The sequence below is a fragment of the Bombus fervidus genome, chromosome 8 (genome assembly GCF_041682495.2).
Source record: "Bombus fervidus isolate BK054 chromosome 8, iyBomFerv1, whole genome shotgun sequence".
Lineage (NCBI taxonomy): Eukaryota > Metazoa > Arthropoda > Insecta > Hymenoptera > Apidae > Bombus > Bombus fervidus.
The window spans coordinates 11,194,734-11,211,725 of record NC_091524.1 but is presented as its reverse complement, the minus strand read 5'-3'; the positions used below and the strand labels follow the sequence as shown (position 1 = coordinate 11,211,725).

The 16,992-nt window shown below is 32.0% G+C and overlaps 3 protein-coding genes and 1 long non-coding RNA gene across 9 annotated transcripts in view; all 4 read left to right on the top strand.

Annotated features, from left to right (window-relative positions):
* The window catches only part of Alpha-man-ia (alpha-Mannosidase class I a), a 218,109-nt gene that overhangs the window by 144,821 nt on the left and 56,296 nt on the right, over positions 1 to 16,992 (top strand). The window lies entirely within an intron of this gene.
* Positions 1,992 to 3,726, top strand: LOC141445817 (uncharacterized). The gene is made up of 2 exons (XM_074111880.1): positions 1,992 to 2,391; positions 2,729 to 3,726. Exons 1-2 carry the CDS (start codon positions 2,276 to 2,278, stop codon positions 2,874 to 2,876), a joined length of 264 nt encoding a protein of 87 aa, XP_073967981.1. The 5' UTR covers positions 1,992 to 2,275; the 3' UTR covers positions 2,877 to 3,726.
* Positions 3,883 to 8,285, top strand: LOC139990225 (uncharacterized). Of its 4 annotated transcripts, none has more exons than XR_012453387.1 (6): positions 3,883 to 4,567; positions 5,650 to 5,769; positions 5,905 to 6,355; positions 7,033 to 7,149; positions 7,224 to 7,314; positions 8,153 to 8,285. XR_012453387.1 is itself a non-coding variant. In XM_072009294.1 (6 exons), the coding sequence occupies exons 3-6, from the start codon at positions 6,129 to 6,131 to the stop codon at positions 8,156 to 8,158; spliced, it is 441 nt and encodes a 146-aa protein (XP_071865395.1). In that variant the 5' UTR covers positions 4,426 to 4,567; positions 5,650 to 5,769; positions 5,905 to 6,128; the 3' UTR covers positions 8,159 to 8,285. The 4 variants fall into 4 exon arrangements, 2 of the variants coding, with proteins under 2 accessions (XP_071865395.1, XP_073967980.1); XM_072009294.1 differs by having other exon boundaries at positions 4,426 to 4,567; XR_012453386.1 differs by having other exon boundaries at positions 7,033 to 7,314.
* On the top strand, positions 13,766 to 16,766 carry LOC139990226 (uncharacterized). The gene is made up of 3 exons (XR_011800524.1): positions 13,766 to 15,550; positions 15,625 to 16,277; positions 16,389 to 16,766. It is a non-coding gene; the product is annotated as an uncharacterized lncRNA (long non-coding RNA).

The window sequence follows — 16,992 nt, the reverse complement described above, 5'->3', positions numbered from 1 at the left end:
TCATTCTTAACTTCTATATGCTGGCGGTCTTCATAGTTGGTTTGATCATTCAGGTATACTCAATCCTCTTATAAGGCGGTTCGCTGAAAACACGATTTCGATATAACACGGTGGAAAAATTGCGATAACCCTCCTATAACACGATATCCTTGTAACATGGTTTCGATTACGACACGAATTAAACGTGTTATAGAAGGATGGCCTGTGTTTCCTTTAATCTTGCAATTTTTTGTGCTTGTTACTGTGGGTTTTCCTGCGGTTTCTGTTGCAAGTTCAATCTATCATGAAATATTTTCACCAGCCAGTGTAGGTATTATTCAACAATAAACAGGTAACAAACAATTGCAGCTAACGAATATTTTCACCTCGGTGTACAATATTGACGACTTTATTTCCTCTTGTGGCTACATGATAATAACAGCAATATACATACTGAAATACTGCACGTTTTGTTGTCAGACCAAAAAAGTGAGTTATATATACTAACGTGTGATCGTTGGGAAACAACTGTAGTGAATTAAGGATTTTTGTTTCCAAATGCAGATGAAGATATTGTTTGAACACGTCAAACATGATTGGAACAATATTCAACACAACGAGAACGAATTGGATATATTACGGAGTCGTACGTCTACTGGGAAGCTCATTACGATAGTTGCCACAAGTAAATTTATTTTACGAATGGAGGAATCTGAAAATTTAAAACACTCAATAATCAATAATTCATTCGCTTCCATTCTTATTTATCCACCATCTTTTGTTATATGATTTCTGCACTTTTTTTAACGTGCTAGCGAACAATTTTTAACCCAGCTAAGCCTATCACCCCTCAAAAAGGATGGTCGTACAATAATTTTCGTATTTGTTTGGCAATTCTTAGCAGCGTTGTTTCTATTTAACGTTATTCATCTATTTGAACAGTTCATTATCATCAACAGAAAGTATCATTTAAAGCCACCTGGAATATCTGTATTAATTTCGAAACAATGTGATGTGTTCTATATATAAATATTTTTCCACTTTCTGCATGCTTATTTTTATATTACAATATATTACTCTTTAAGGTGAAGTCAGCTGATAAAATAGTGATTTTAATGATCCTAAACACTTTAGTAATTATGTTATGGTCATCTTCGTAATTTCAGCAATAATCGTCATGACTTCGATTCTGTTTGCCGTATCTCAATTGCTGCCAGTCATTATCGATATCATGATACCTGTAAACGAATCTCGATCAACCCACTCGGCCAATATGAAATTTATTATCATACAATATAACGACTCGTCTTATTTTGCATTATTTTCTTTGATTATTGTTAATATTTTGGGAGCAATAGTGATGACAACCACTGAAACGACTTACGTGATACTCTGTCAACACCTTGTTGGGATGTTTACAATTGCAGGGTAAGAAATATTAGCTATAATTTCTTTGTTTCACCTATATTAATTATAACATTATTACTCATGACATTTAATTGTAATTAAACATTTAATATTTTGTAATTATAACATGTAGCAAATTTTTAGAAGTATTTTTTACTATTTCTTACTCGAATTTGATTTTCAAAAAAAATATATATATATCTTATCATTCTTCTAAATTGTAATATTCATTAAGATATTTTTCATGTTTCAGTAATAAAATTGAACATGCGTTAGATTGTGACAAATATGAAATGTCTCCCATACGTAAAAACATCGTGATTTTCTTAAGAATTGTAAACGCTGTGAACACACACAAACGATGTCTCACGTTAGTATCTATAATTTTTAATCGTTGAATAATATTTATACGTGTTATCAGGTATAAAATTGCATTGATAAATAGACAATATATTCAGTATGAAGAAGAACGATTGTATATTTTATAGTTACCGTTACATGAGCTAAGTGTAAGAGATAATTATGGCAATTGCATAAAATTATTATAACTATAAACTTAAAGAAGATGAAAATATAAATACATTCTGTATGTTGCTTCAAAATATATAGAGTATATGTGATTTTTTATGTTGTTAAAGGTTTTTTAAAGGCTTAACGAACACTTTCGTGATGACTTACACAATTATGCTTTTTCTCGGCATGGTTTCTCTTATTGTTCATCTCATTTACGTGAGTAACTGTTCGTCTTCATAAAAAAGAGAAATAAGTATTAGAAAAGACTTGGAGAAAAGGAATGGATAGAGTCAATTAAATAGTAAATCTCCAAAAAGACGATCGAATTAGTTTCTTTCAATAACAGGTGTACGAACTGATATTTCTCCTATTTAATATGAAAAAAGCTCTGTTAATCTCATTAGTAATTATCCTTCATTTGGGCATAATGTACTTTGGTAACTTCACCTCGCAAAATGTTCGAGAGCACCATGCTGCTATTTTCTTTTACGCGTGAGTACTTCGTTTTTTCTGGTTTTTACTTACAATATAAATTATTTGTATTTTCTTTAAGTTATTTAACAAAGAGAAAGGTGATGATATAATAATAAAAGAAAATCTAAAATCTAAAAATAAAATGCACGAAAGAAATATTTCGATTTAGTTACAAGTAAAGAAATTTAAATAAATAATTTTTTAGTTTCCTAAGAGTGTCAGAACTGTCATAACTGTAAAGTGATACTTCTGATAACGAATTAGAATAGACATTATGCGACGTCTTACACGAATTCTTACGAAAGATTTTACTAACTTTAGATACAATTACAGATTGTGTTTCGCATATTTACAGATACAGCGCGAAATGGTATGAAGCTCCCATATGGGTACAAAAACTATATCTTTTCTTGATGATAGAAACTACGATCGACATAAAAATAATTCTTGGTTTCTATACCCCATCGTTAGAAGGTTTCTTCAGGGTATCTATAATTTGTTGAATTTTATATTTATTTTTACTGCCATTAACTTTGGGTAATTTTACATTCGTCATTAAGATCGACGACTCTTTTTCTAGCTTGTAAATTTAAGCGTCAATTATCTTATGGTGTTTCATTCTATGCAAATAACGAAATAAGAAATTTTTAAATTAGTCGACGAGTTTACAAATTTAATTGAATAAATAATATTTCAGTTATTAAACTGCAATTTATATTCTTCCTTTTTCTAATGCGTGACACGAGAAAGAATTTTTTAATTTCAGTTTCAAAGTTAATATTTCATGCGAGTATAAAAACAGCGCTTCTTCCCTTTTGTTTGAGTAAGGTCAAGACCCTCGCTTATGAAACGTTTATTTTTTCACGAGAGTCCTTATATCGATTTTCCTTTGCATACCGTGCTTTCCCCGTAACACACATTCGCACCCCTTCACGACGAATCGATATCTTCTGACACACAAAAGGAACTTCTTTCTAAGGAATCCTTATCCTCCTATCCTTCCTCTTATTTTATCGAATTTATATCAAAATCACTGAATAATATTATTTAACATATTTTTATATATTTCTTTTCCTATAATAGATCGAGTACTTTGATATAAGAAGATAATTCTGCAGAATATTTCTTTCGTATAAACTCCACGATTATGAAGATCAGTGGCACATGTAACAATTACAATTGCTTTTTATTCAACTATAAATGATTATGCAAATTTATATTTTTGGGGATATATTTAAAGATAATGGAATCTAGGCAAAGAATTATTTTATCTACTAAATATTATAAATGAAATACATAAAAATCCGCAGTTTACTTTTTATAACAATTTTATTACATTGGAATTTTATAGAAACTTCAAACGAGGTACTTTCACCTTCAACTAATCGTATAAAATCTGCATCGGATTCTCTTCCTTAGAAATACGATCTACAATTCTGCATAACTTTTGCTCAATACTATCGCTCGAATTTCACTCTGATCTTATCAAAAATCAACTGTCTTATCTGACAATCGATTTCTCAAAATCTGAAAACGTTTGACATACCGTAGAAAAAGGTTCTAACGCACAAAACACACGAAAGTTTTCTATGACAAATGTCGAAATATTTTCGCGTATCACTGTGCATAGGTAAGTGTACAACGAACAACAATCAAAGGTAGTTGAAAAATATGAAAAATCTGCATCTGTATGAATTTCAGAAAATAGGAAGCGATGTCGAGACACTTGGCGCGACAGTAATTATAATTTCACCCCTAGATATATTTCTTTTACCTTCGGTTGAATTTCTTTTTTCACCCTCGCTACACAAAAAACCGATGCAACTATCGATCCTTGCAAATTGCCCGTGCTGTCAATCATTTTCGCCACTTCTCTCCATATTTCCCCACTTCTCTCCATATTTCCCCACTTCTTTCGATATTTTCCCACTTCTCTCTTGATATTTTGCCACCTCCTTCTCCGTATCTTGCCATAAATTCAGAAAGGGGGGATTGTATACCTGGCAACCGATTGATCGAAACACACTCGTGCTTCAGACTTCGTAGGAGAATGACGTGCGTCAGGATATCCGACTACTCGTTGATGAAGAAGCTTCTGCTGGTTTTAGGACTCTGGCCAACTTCAAATTCAAAGTTTCGTCTATTTCAAGTCACTTTCTTTTATACGGTTTACATCGGTTATCTACTGCTCGAGGTAATCTTAATAATAACTCTTTTACATTTTTTATACTACTTTCTTTACACGTTCACACCACGCAGATTTTGCGTTTTACTCTTTACAACTTTACGCTATATACTATACATTCAAATGATTCGATGTAACAAGCTATAATGTTATTATAATTTTATTATACAATTCGATTTTATGTCGTTGTTATCTGGTCATTTCCGCTGGACGAGATTTGTTGATCGACGAAATTCCTTATTTTATTAATAGTGACGGTAATCAGCAGTGATCATCGCAGTGAAAGTGTTTGAATGAACTTTCGCGAAAATTATGTTGTTTTATTTCATTAGGTAGTAACACATCGCATATATATTTCAAAAGTGTCACGACTAAAAAAAATTTTGCTCTGTGTTGGAAGAACGTCAGAACAAGGGAGATTCGACAAGAACGATGTTGGACCAGAGTTTCGTAAGATGGTTTTAGTTTTTTAAAAACGTATGTGATGTAAATACGGGGCCAATTTATGTTGCAAGTCAATGTATGATTCGGCGAGTTTCAGTGAACTATGCGAAAGCATTTGATGTGAAAGTGTTTGAAGAATATGTAAATATATAAAAGATCGAATTTGTAACGACGGTAAATTTATCGTGGAGGAGAAACGCTACTCGAGCTTTCAGTGGAAATTTTTCACATCGGTGTGAACAGACGCGTAAAGCGCTAAAATTGTCATAATATTGTGAATCCATTTCCGAATATATAATTACGTTTCCAAAAACGTCGAAATTAATTTTGTGGAAAGTGTCTGCATATTTCTGGCAGTTGAAAACTGATTGAAATCTGAAATCACTTGCTAATCTATTAGGATTAATAGTTTTAGAGCTACAGCGAGAGAACCGAATTGATATTTTTGATATTTAATTAAATTCGCGGGTTGTGTCTTTAATTGTGGAATGTTTTCCATAGAATTGTAATTCTACGTTACACCGATGTAATCAACGAGAGCGCTATATCGCGTATTGATCTGAAATATTCACTTAAACGGAACAGTGTACTTTTTCGAGCATCGCATACGAAAATTATAATTTTCTCAAGTACGCGTATATTTTTAGACAACATGGTTTTACACGTTTGAGTGCGACATCAATTGCGTGGCGAATATTCTGTCCATTTTTCTACAGAATCTGATGATAGTTTTCAAATACTTCTTTCATCATAGACATATGACTGCCGTAAGTTTCCCTTTGCAACGTTAAACTTGTTATTTAGAAAATTTACAATTCTTATTATTATTTTGCTATTAACAATTACCATTCAACATTAACGTTAACATTAATAAAAATTAAAATTCACGATCGTATTGTTAGGTGTATACTTTGTACACAGCGATCGAATTCGACTGGAAATTCTTAAAAAACGATAAACCGAGCATCGAAATTCTTCGGAAATACGCAAAGTTGGTGCATACTATATTGATATTGCTGATGAGTATGAAATTCCTACAGAAACAAAAATATTCATTTTTGTTATCAATTTTGCGGTGTAAAAATATGTATGAATTTTAGTGTCCATATGTTCTACTGTCATTGTCATGGTTTTCATAATTCAGACACTACCTGTTCTTCAAATACCAGAAGAAAATTATACTAGATTCTGGCAACGACCGTTTGCTTTGAAAGCATTAGGAAAAACTATAAGTTATCCTACTCTCTATCTGATCTCCTTCAATTTATTGCTTAATAATATAATCTTGATAGCGTTGGAAATAACTTTTATGGCTATCTCAGAACACGCATGTGGATTGTTTAAAATTACAAGGTAAAAATAAGATTAATCGGTAGATGTATGTAAATCTGTTTTATACCGTTACCTCGCTATACTATAATGTTCACGTTACAACGAGTAATTATTTACATTTTATATATTACATTATATGTATGTATATTTTATTTTATATCTATATTTTATTATGTGAATGATTTTCAGTGAGATTATGTATGTATGTTGGACACAAAATAATTAAGTTGATTAAATGTTTCTGAGCATTTTCTGTGAATAATATCAAAAATTAAAACACTATATGTACACTGCACATACCGAATACTATTTACGGTACGGAATCATTAACAGCTTGGTGGGAATTTTAAGTCCAATTGCACAATTTTAATTTTTCCCAACGGAACTGAATATTTTCAAGAATTTCACTTAATTTTTTTTTTTTTAATTAATTTAGGGTATTTCTTAATTCTTTAGAATTAATTTAAAATTTCAAGTAATATTTTCAACGTGTGATACTCATGGAGAAAATTTTTCGCCGTAAGCATGTGTGATTGTAAAATTAATTAATTATAAAATTATAAAAAAAACTTATGTACAATTTTTGTGTCACTTTGATGTTATTAATGTAGCACTATGTTATAAGTATATATTTATAGCATTGCTAAGCAATTTGATAAAAGAAAATCAATGAGTGATATCAATGTTTATCGGTGTAGCTATCACTTGAGGTACTCTGCCAACGAATATATTAAGGAAATTTCTGGATGCGAGAAAAATAGTGACGTTTACACGAAGATAATATTCGCCGTGCGTGTTCACATAAAAGCGACGAAGTTAGTAAATACCTGCGATAATTTCTTATTATATCTATCAAGAATTGGGACTAGTCTATTTTAAATCTTTTAAGATATGCACAGGTCACATGGGACATTTTTGAAATACATTACAGCATTGTAGTATTTTTTGGTACCATTGGAGGAACCATGGTGTTTGTGAGCGTGAGTAACATTGAATTTTCATATCAACGACATAAATATTAATTTTTTCATTGCGCGTTGATAATTATTTGATGTATATACAAATATATAAGTGAAGTCTCTCTCTCTCTCTCTCTCTCTCTCTTTCTGTGAATTTAACAATCAAATTTATGCAAATGAATTTCATTTTGCAACTGAGAATGTTATCGCTACATGCATCACGTACGATGTCAAAAAACAAATTTTTTAAAAATGATTTTCAGAATTTGAATATTTTACAAAGTAAATAGTATATTTAAGAGAATAATAATTATCGTATACTATATAATTTTTACATTATTTCTAATATTATCCTCTTTTAAAAAAGAAGAAAGCTTTCTTATTTTCCATTAATAATAAATAAGATCTAAGGTGCTGTAAGTAATTTGGAAGTTGAAATAATGAAATTTACAAAATTATTGAATTAGTTCTATCAATTGTTGCAAACGAAAGACGAGGAACGAATATTAATGATAATAGTCCCCCTTTTATTATCTTCTATTTGTTACGCTATATTTACAACGTACTTTGGCCAAAGACTAATCGATCACAGTTTAGGTGTCTTTTACGACGCGTAAGTATTCCATTTATCGGATAAGAATATTGTTAACTTTATTTTAATAATAATAATAACGATAATTATATTGTGCGTATTTATACAAATTCATACTTTTTTGAAGATGACTAAGGCAAAAGAAATTAGAAAAAGAAAAAGTTGTCTAACGTTTCTTATTTACTTATTTAAAAAAATATTTCTCTTTTATAAGAAGGAAGGATGTATATAAAAAAAAAACGACATAAATTCTCGTATAAATTTTAGATATAATTCTCATTGGTACAAATTCCCTGTGAAAGCTCAAAAATTGTATTTAATGGTACTCACACGAAGTGTAAGGGCCTGCACGTATTCCAAGGGCAAATTATTTATTTCGTCGTTACAGGGTCTAACCGCGGTAACACGATTTACTTCTGTCACAGTATAGTCCAATCAATGGAGCTATTGGAACGAATTTGATCCGGTCTAACGAGAATTTCTGTATAAATCGCTGTCAAATATCATGGAAAATCAGTAGTTGCGCCTCCTGATAATTTTCTGCTAAGTTCGATGGAAGTTCGCCGTAGCAAACACGACCACTTTCTCGATACGTTTCTTAAAATATGTCTTCTAGATACGCGTTTTTATCGTCTCTATTTGTTCGTTTTTAAACGCTGTTTGAGACAGAATTTGTTGCAAAATCGTAAACATAATATGGACGTTGCAAAATAGTAAGAACCGAAAACACAGCATGTCTATTATCACGCGCCCGAAATTCATCCTTTGATGGACAAATCAACCTTCATTTATGATAATCTAGATTTGGGATCCTTAGCCTTAGTATAGTATGTGTGCAAAATCAGGTCAGCCGATTACGTCTCGCACAATCAGCTTGTTAATTACGACAGGTTGTAACAGTTTTCTATCCTGTGACTGCAAAATGAAAGTTTTGCCACTGGTCCTAAATTTGTTACGCGTACTTTGCCATACCAGCTACCACAAGCAATCAAAAAAATATCGACGTCTTAATTTTTGCAACTTGCAGAATTTTCTGAAATTTCCGCGATATAATTCAATTCTAAATTTTCGTAGTTTTCAACTTTTAAGAGAAATTCTGCGCGCATATATAAATAGTAATGGAAAGCCCGGTGAATTAATGCTATGAAACATTGAACGTTGAAATCCGATGAAAAGGTTCCGAGTCGATAAACTTCAAATTCGGAAGTTGGTTACCGTAAAAAATATACTGTACATCGTGCAGAAAATTGAAAGGTATATTCTGACAGCTCCTAGTAGTTTTTCCACACTAAATTTGGACTGAGGATCCAAATCCAGATTATCATAAATAAAGATTGATATGTCCTATGACTTTCGGGCACGCAAAAATACACATGCTGTTTCTTCGTTTTTTATTATCGTGCAACGTACCAATTATTTTTACGATTTCGCAACAAATCTTGTCTCAAAGAGCGTTTCCAAATGAACGAAAAATACATATGACTTTTTGTATAGAAATGCGTTTTTAAAGGAAATATTTAAAGAAACGTGTCAAGAAGATAGTCGTGTTTGCTATATCGAATTTCCACGAACTTAGCACAAACTTTTCAGTAAGCGCAACTCCAAGTATTCATTTCTTACGACATTTGACAGTGATTTATGTAAAAGCTCTCGTTATATCAAATCAAATCCATTCCAATAGCTCTATTGACTAAATTAGTAGATTTTTGTAACATTTTTTTCTTACATTTCAGATCATAAACACAATGTTTTCGTATGTCACGTACTTCTATTCCGTAAAAAACTAACGTTCTTAAAAAAGCTGATAAAAGATGAAACGAGACATAAATGATGTTTGCCCTAATAACGTTGACATTTAACAGCCTGTTACGTATCATTGATGTTGTTTGCACAATATGTGAAATTATCCTCGACATATTATTGTTTATAACTGTATTTTCGGAAATTAAAAAAATTGTTGTAAATTGTCTTTTATATTTTTACCCCTTCTTTATGGATTTTAGAATATCTCTACGGTGCTAGGTTGCGTTTATTAATTATAGGGATAATAGATATTTACTTACGCTCGTGAATATCCATGAACATTCATTTAGACTCATCCAATTATGGACAAACAAACAGGTGATATAACAGGTGGTCTCTTCGAATTAATTGGAAGTTTTTCGATAAACGATGGAAAATATGGATTTTTGAAGGACATCCAAACAAATCTGCGAATAAACATCATATTAATCATTTGAAAAATTATTTCGCCAGAAACGGAGGTAACATAATATTATATTAAATATTTTTGTAAATCGTTAGAAATACTGTATTTATATGTACATATACAAATATCATGTAATAATTATCTATTAATTTAATGCACAAATTTTATGTTATGCACAATATCTTTTTCATCCAATTTAATTAATGAAGATACATATGCAGCTATTTATATTCCGTGGTAATGATCGAAATTCTTATCCGCTATGTCAGGAAGGCATATTGATTTTTCATTCCCCTGTCATAATTCTCCCATAACACACATTTTTACTGTTTCGTAGAAAATCGATATGCCCCTGTCACGCTAATGCCTCTCGTTTTTAAAGACACGTTCTTTGTTTGTCCCCTTGCTTTTATAGAAATTGTACTTTGCGTTCATGCTCCACTTTTAAACAGATTATATTAATTTAATTATTGAATGTCATTTTTGTTACGATTTATTTTAATATTTGAGTCTCCTTCCGTTATGTAAGTGGAATTTAAGATAGACATACACGAAGTGTGTCAATATGGTTAAAATTTAATTTCTATCAAAACGTAATCGAATATTAGAGATGGTGATAATTAATATTTTTAATTTATGAACTTTCTTTCTAGCCTCGATCAACGTCGAGATCGTGTTCTACATATTCCATTGCATAAATTTGCAATTCAATAAACAAAAACATTTGCATTTTTCCCACTCATTTTGACGAGCTAACTTACCAGCCGAAAAATAAACTATGACCCAAATCTAATCCAATTCTGGATTCTCCGATGCTACAGAATACCATGTACAAGAAAGAATTTACGTGTACAAAAGAAACGTGTTTCAGTATTTAGTGTAACATAGCTTAATTATCATAAACAAAATTACTTTCCTTCCTGTTGTGTAGTTCCATAACCAAAGAACACTAAATAAAAAATGTAAAAAACACACAATCTCGTACTACGACCGGCTACGCGCAAAGTTTCCGTTCTGGAAAGACATTTTTCAACAGCAATAAACGTCAAGCAACAGCGTGGACAATATATGGCACGTTCTTCTGAAACTCTTTAAAACAGAACAGTAGAATCGAACAACCATGCTTCGTGTTTCTACATTATATAGCACTGTCCAATGCCAAACGATCACACCATGGTTGGCAAATCTTAATTTTCCATTAATCTGAGAAAATTGGACTTGTACGAGATCTTTCGTAAAATCCACATTTTCCAGCTACGTTGATCGTATTGACACTTTTAACTTCTCTTTCAATACATTCACCGCTGTCAGTGTATACTTTGCATCCCGTCGATGCAATTATTTAAACAATACTATGGACAGAACTATTTTACTTTTATTTCTGTGCTTTTCCGGCATTGGCGGACAGATATTATCGCGCCTTCTAAAAATGTCAAGCGATGCGGGCAGTTATTAATGATTTTGTCAATTACTCTAACCAAAAGTACAGCTGTCTATTGAAAACGATTGGAAAAAGATCGAAAGAAAATGCGAAGTACACTTGCCTTTAATCGCAACCTGTTGCATTCACGTTGAAATTTCTAAACGTGGCTTAGCGTTCTATTAGTTTAATCATCAGCCATGGATTCTCAGCTATGTCTTCTTCGAGAACAGACTCGTACACACAAGCTCTATGCATCACTGGTGAGGATAGGGAGCAACTTGTTGCACAGTGAATCAGGAATGGGCAAGTATAGCGCAGTGGGGACGATCATGCGTGAAACAGACGGACACGGAAGGGAAATTGACGTCATTAAATTTCCATAACATTGGAAACAGGCCATCGGCCGGTTTCCCAACTCCTACTCATTCAAACGTAAAAACACGACAAACGATTGCACGAGTTCTCACGAAGTATGCAATCAACCCCACGATTTCATCCCTAAGATAAAACATTGTAGTCGCATACCGATCGATTAATGGAACTGCAGCTTTTAAAAGCCAGCTATTTGTTTCTCCTTCGTTTCGTTTACTAGTTGCATTAAGTTACATTAAGGTTCGTTAACTTTTCAAACGCGTCGAGCAAGAAAAACAACGAGCCGAGTTAATACACGAGATAAAGAGGGCAGTCCACTGTCATAGACTAGTTTTAGCCTTCCTGTAACGATGGACGAACCGCAAAATCCTCGCGACAGACTCGATAAGATTTTCTTATCGGTGGTCGGACTCTAGCCGTACGATAATTCGTGGCAAACGAAAATGAAAAGAGTTTTGGTCTCTTCTATAACGTGTCCAGTATGTGTCTTTATTTTATTAATTTAGATACTTTTACATTTCCTTTTTTATGATTCAGGGTTCCTTTTAATTCAACGCCTTCGAATTTATAGATAAGGGCATCGCAAAAATCCTTCGAGACAACTAGCGATCTTTAAAAGTAACGAGGATGGACGACAAATAGTTTTTAGATACGCGGAGAAAGAAAAACTCCTGTGTATAATATTGACATGTAAGAAATTCTATTTCGAGTTTCTTTATCTCTTTCATATTTTTGTCCTTCTTTCTTGATATATTTTTGATAATAGAATTATTTATACGAGACATGTGTTGCCTTGATATTGCTTCTTTCCTTGCTTTTCCCTTCATTATTTTGCAAAATAACGTTGAGTTATTGGTTGTTGAATACTCTTGAATATATTGAATAAATTTATTCGTTACTGTTCATTAATCATTTATTATTCCATCTGTAATATCGTGTAAAATGTATTGTGAAAAATCGCAGAGTAACTGCAAATATTGTCTCGTTAAAAAATCATCCTTTTAAAATAATAATATGTACATATATTTGCCTATAAATAGAAATTTTCATTTGATTCATTGAAATCAGCAATTTCATATCGTTGCAGTCATGGTTTACTTATGGGAATGCCGCTGGCTATTGCCTGCAAATAATAAAACCTCCTGGTATGGATATTTGCGAATCGTCTGCAAACTTCTATATAACTACAGAGTATATTACCGCCAATAAAATATATTCTGACATTATATCGTTCGAGGCGATTCTCCTCTTTTTTGAGGAACAATGGCCACACTATGATCCGAAATAACAGTAGTCGTGTTTACTTATCGCGTGATCGCGCTGTTTGAGGTGGTTCGGTAAGAAATAAGAGTAATAATTTATTTTATTATCTTAATTTCATTGCAGTATACACAAAAGACAGAGACGTAACATTCTCCTTTTTTCATGTTAACTTACGTTATGCGTTAAACGAGCGTCGTATAAAAATGTGATTATTTTATTTGTTTCAGGTAAGTAACGTTGATCGTCTTAGAAGAGAGAATAAATTACCCGTTGAACGAAACCTAAAGCAATCTAAAGGTATCGTAAACATGTATTATTTCCTCTGCTAACGAATGTTATAAAATACCTAAGATATTGGGTTCAATGGGTCAATACCATCTAATGACAAAATTCGCAATCACTTAGCTGCCAACTCAATAATATATGAAGAAAAATGCGATAAAATTAAGTAACAATTAGTAACATTAATAATTGACGTAGTTTATAAAACATATATCGTCGACTATAGGCTAAGATATTTATTTGGTACATTCATTGGAAAATTCTACTTATTTAGTAGGAAACCGAGTGGAGATGAAATGAAATATGTTTTTAAAATGATAACATATAACTCGAAAACTAAAGCTCACCATCCTATATATGTATAGGAGAATGTTGTTCAGAATGATGATCTTGACAATATATTTCAAGCGCATCAAAATCGACGAGAAGGTAACTATTTGGCATCTTGAACGAAAAACAAATATTCCTTCGTATATATATTTCGTAGTAACGATATATTAAGTATTGCAAAAATACTCACGTTCGTGGTGCATTAACACGAAATAGTCATAGTAATCACACGATTTCCACAGTTGTATGACGGCGACAGTTTTATTTTGACACTGTTGCACTGATCGTATGCACGTCACTTTTTACGTGTTGGCTGAAAATTACTGGTTAAGCGCGAAATATTAATATGACTTTAATAGTAATACAATCTTTTTTCACTTCTGGTCTTTTCTTATCCTATTTGCGTGAAATTCATTGGCTAAATTTAATCCCACTTCATATTACATATTTAGTTAACTTATTATCTCATAAAGTAAATGAAAATTAATTGCACATGGTTACAGATTTGTTTCTATTATAACTTGCATCTCTACTAAAGTGCTAGAACGTTATACTCTCGCTGAAAATCTATGTGTATACCCTTCAAGTTCTTCTCGTCGAATGGAGAAGAACATCCCCTTCTTTGTCAACGGCACCAGCATTTCTTCCCTGCAAAAGAAAAATAGAAAATAAAGACCATGAATATCGAGATACACGTGAAAAATTTAGTAGGGAAACGCCGTAGGACGTATTAAGGCATAATTTATTCATACTAATACGCGGCCAACTGAGACAATTTTCCTCTGATATTACGTACCCTTTGTTTATCGATCGTACTTAAATTACGGCGTCCGTCAATCATTCTCACCCCTTCGCGAGGGAGAATTGTCGAAGAAATTATAGCGAAAGGAATACTGACAATTTTCAACTTAAAAATAAAGAGAGGGGAGAGAACGCGTAGGATGGTAACTTCAGAGTTACTTGAACCGTCGCAGACGAACGATATCAAGAAAGCTTATTATAGATATACTACGATTCATTTACTTATAACTGGATTGTGGCCGTACAAACATACAAAATTCACCAGAGTGTATAGAATCATTTGCGCCAGTATTTTTTTCAATATTTGTCTTTTACAGGTATGGACACTATATAATTTTCGCTATATAAATCTCGCTGCGGTTACCTCGTAATCGCATTAAACCTTGAAAATAAGATACACTTTCTAATTTGCATTTGTTTCCAGCTGCTAATCTATATTAATACCAGTTTTACTTCCTCGTTGTTCTCGCATGATCTGCTTGACGTAGTCATATCGTTGAATTTTTGTTTGTTATATAGCACGTTATGGCGCAATCAAGATATCGTAAGTTTTTAACTCTTAATTAAACTCTTCTGCGTATGATAGCGTATATAAATGCCATAGTTGTAACTTGTAACCTTTCGAGGGATACTTGAATATTAGATGTGTATAAAAGAAACATCTCTCTCAAACATTTTTCTCAAGTATTTCGAAATATTTTCCGATATTAGTTATCTTCTATAAACATACGTTAAATAAATAGGATTAAAAAATAATTTTTTAATTCTGCCTTTAATAAATTAATCCTCGAAGAGATTAACTACGAATATCATACTAGCTTTGGTGTCATTTAACTTTAATTATCTAGAAGTTTATCGTGCACGCAGATTAAGGAGATTATGGACACCATACAACAGGATTGGAGGACTGTACGAAATCTAGAAGAATTTAATATATTAACAAAATATGCAAAAGAAGGGATTCGCCATTCGAGATATTTTTGTCGTAAGAAACCATTATCATAATTCCGTGGATTTCGCTAATTTACTATAGCATTAAACAAAAGTAATATTTTCCAGTCTTTATGTACTCAACGATGATGACTGGAACGATTTTTTATACTATCAATTTTGCTGAATTATTAAATATATCAGATTTGCATTGGCTACCAATTTGGATACAAACCATCGTCAATCAAAAATGTTTACGCTATATTTCCTACTGCATTTTCTGCGCTATAATGTTTCTAGCAAATGCAATATCTATAGCAACGGAAAGTATTAGCACTATGACATTTCAACACCTGCGTAGTCTTTTTGAAATTGCTAGGTAATCCAACGAGATTCTTTGAGTTAGGAGAAGATACATAATATTTATTATAGCGATTAAAAAAATTAAGAATTATCAAGAATTTGATCGATTATCACGATGAAAGGTATCAGAGCATTCGATTATAGATCGATGATAAATATTCAAACATCAATTTTGTTGTCATGTTATAGCTTTAAGTACGACAATTAATTACACACCGTGATGATTAATTTCACGTAGTAAGAAAGTAATTTTTCTAAAAATTACGCAATACTTCAATTTTGGCTAATTGTATAATTTACAGTAATCGTATAAAAGAAGCATTTATCTACAACTCTTTGCACGATTCTACCTCCAGCAAAACTTTCAAGATGACAAAGAGTTTAAAAAGTTCGGTACACTCACATGTGAAGTGTATGAAGTAGGTATCGATGCAGTTGCACTATTGCACTGTTATGTCGATTTTTTATTCCATAATACTTGCATTTATATTATCTTCTTTGTTTAACGTTGTTTATCGTAATCGTTGAAGGGTTCTCATGTACTTGAAACAAACCTACATGATGTTAAGTTTTCTTCTATGCGGATTCGGAGTGTTAATTCTAGGTATTTCGATGTTTCTAGTAAGTGAGAATTCGAAGGAATAATTTGAAAACAATGTTCGAAATATAATTACTAATTAAACGTACGTACTTTCAGTGTTTTCAATCGTATCTGCTTCACAGGATTAACTATACGCTTCTATACTTAATAATTTCCATGGTCGAAATCGTTTGCTTATATCGCGTGAATTATGCGTCTCAAACGATGCTGGATTCTTACAACAATGTTTTCGTGGAGTTGTACGTATATATTTTTTATTATATCATATTTTACATTTTATAACCATATAATGACAGGATGTTTCAACCTTTACAACATAATCCACTTTCCGCTAAAAATCTATTCTTTTTTACTGAGCAATGCTTTAATCTATAGGATTTATAATCTATACACTACCCGAAAGTAATTGTAAAAATTAATTACACACCGTGAAGATTAATTTCACGTAGTAAAGAAAGTAATTTTTCTAAAAATTATGCAACACTTCAATTTAGGCTAATGTTTCATATAACATTTTTCCTTCTAAGGCTTTG

What these genes read in the sequence shown, in the direction of transcription:
- LOC139990225 (XM_074111879.1), top strand. Translation starts at nt 6,129, where the DNA reads ATGGTTTTCATAATTCAGACACTACCTGTTCTTCAAATACCAGAAGAA. An exon ending in GGATTGTTTAAAATTACAAG is followed by an intron (nt 6,356 to 7,032) that starts GTAAAAATAAGA and finishes TTATCGGTGTAG; the next exon opens with CTATCACTTGAGGTACTCTG. An exon ending in GTTCACATAAAAGCGACGAA is followed by an intron (nt 7,150 to 7,223) that starts GTTAGTAAATAC and finishes AAATCTTTTAAG; the next exon opens with ATATGCACAGGTCACATGGG.
- LOC141445817 (XM_074111880.1), top strand. Translation starts at nt 2,276, where the DNA reads ATGAAAAAAGCTCTGTTAATCTCATTAGTAATTATCCTTCATTTGGGC. An exon ending in GCTGCTATTTTCTTTTACGC is followed by an intron (nt 2,392 to 2,728) that starts GTGAGTACTTCG and finishes GCATATTTACAG; the next exon opens with ATACAGCGCGAAATGGTATG.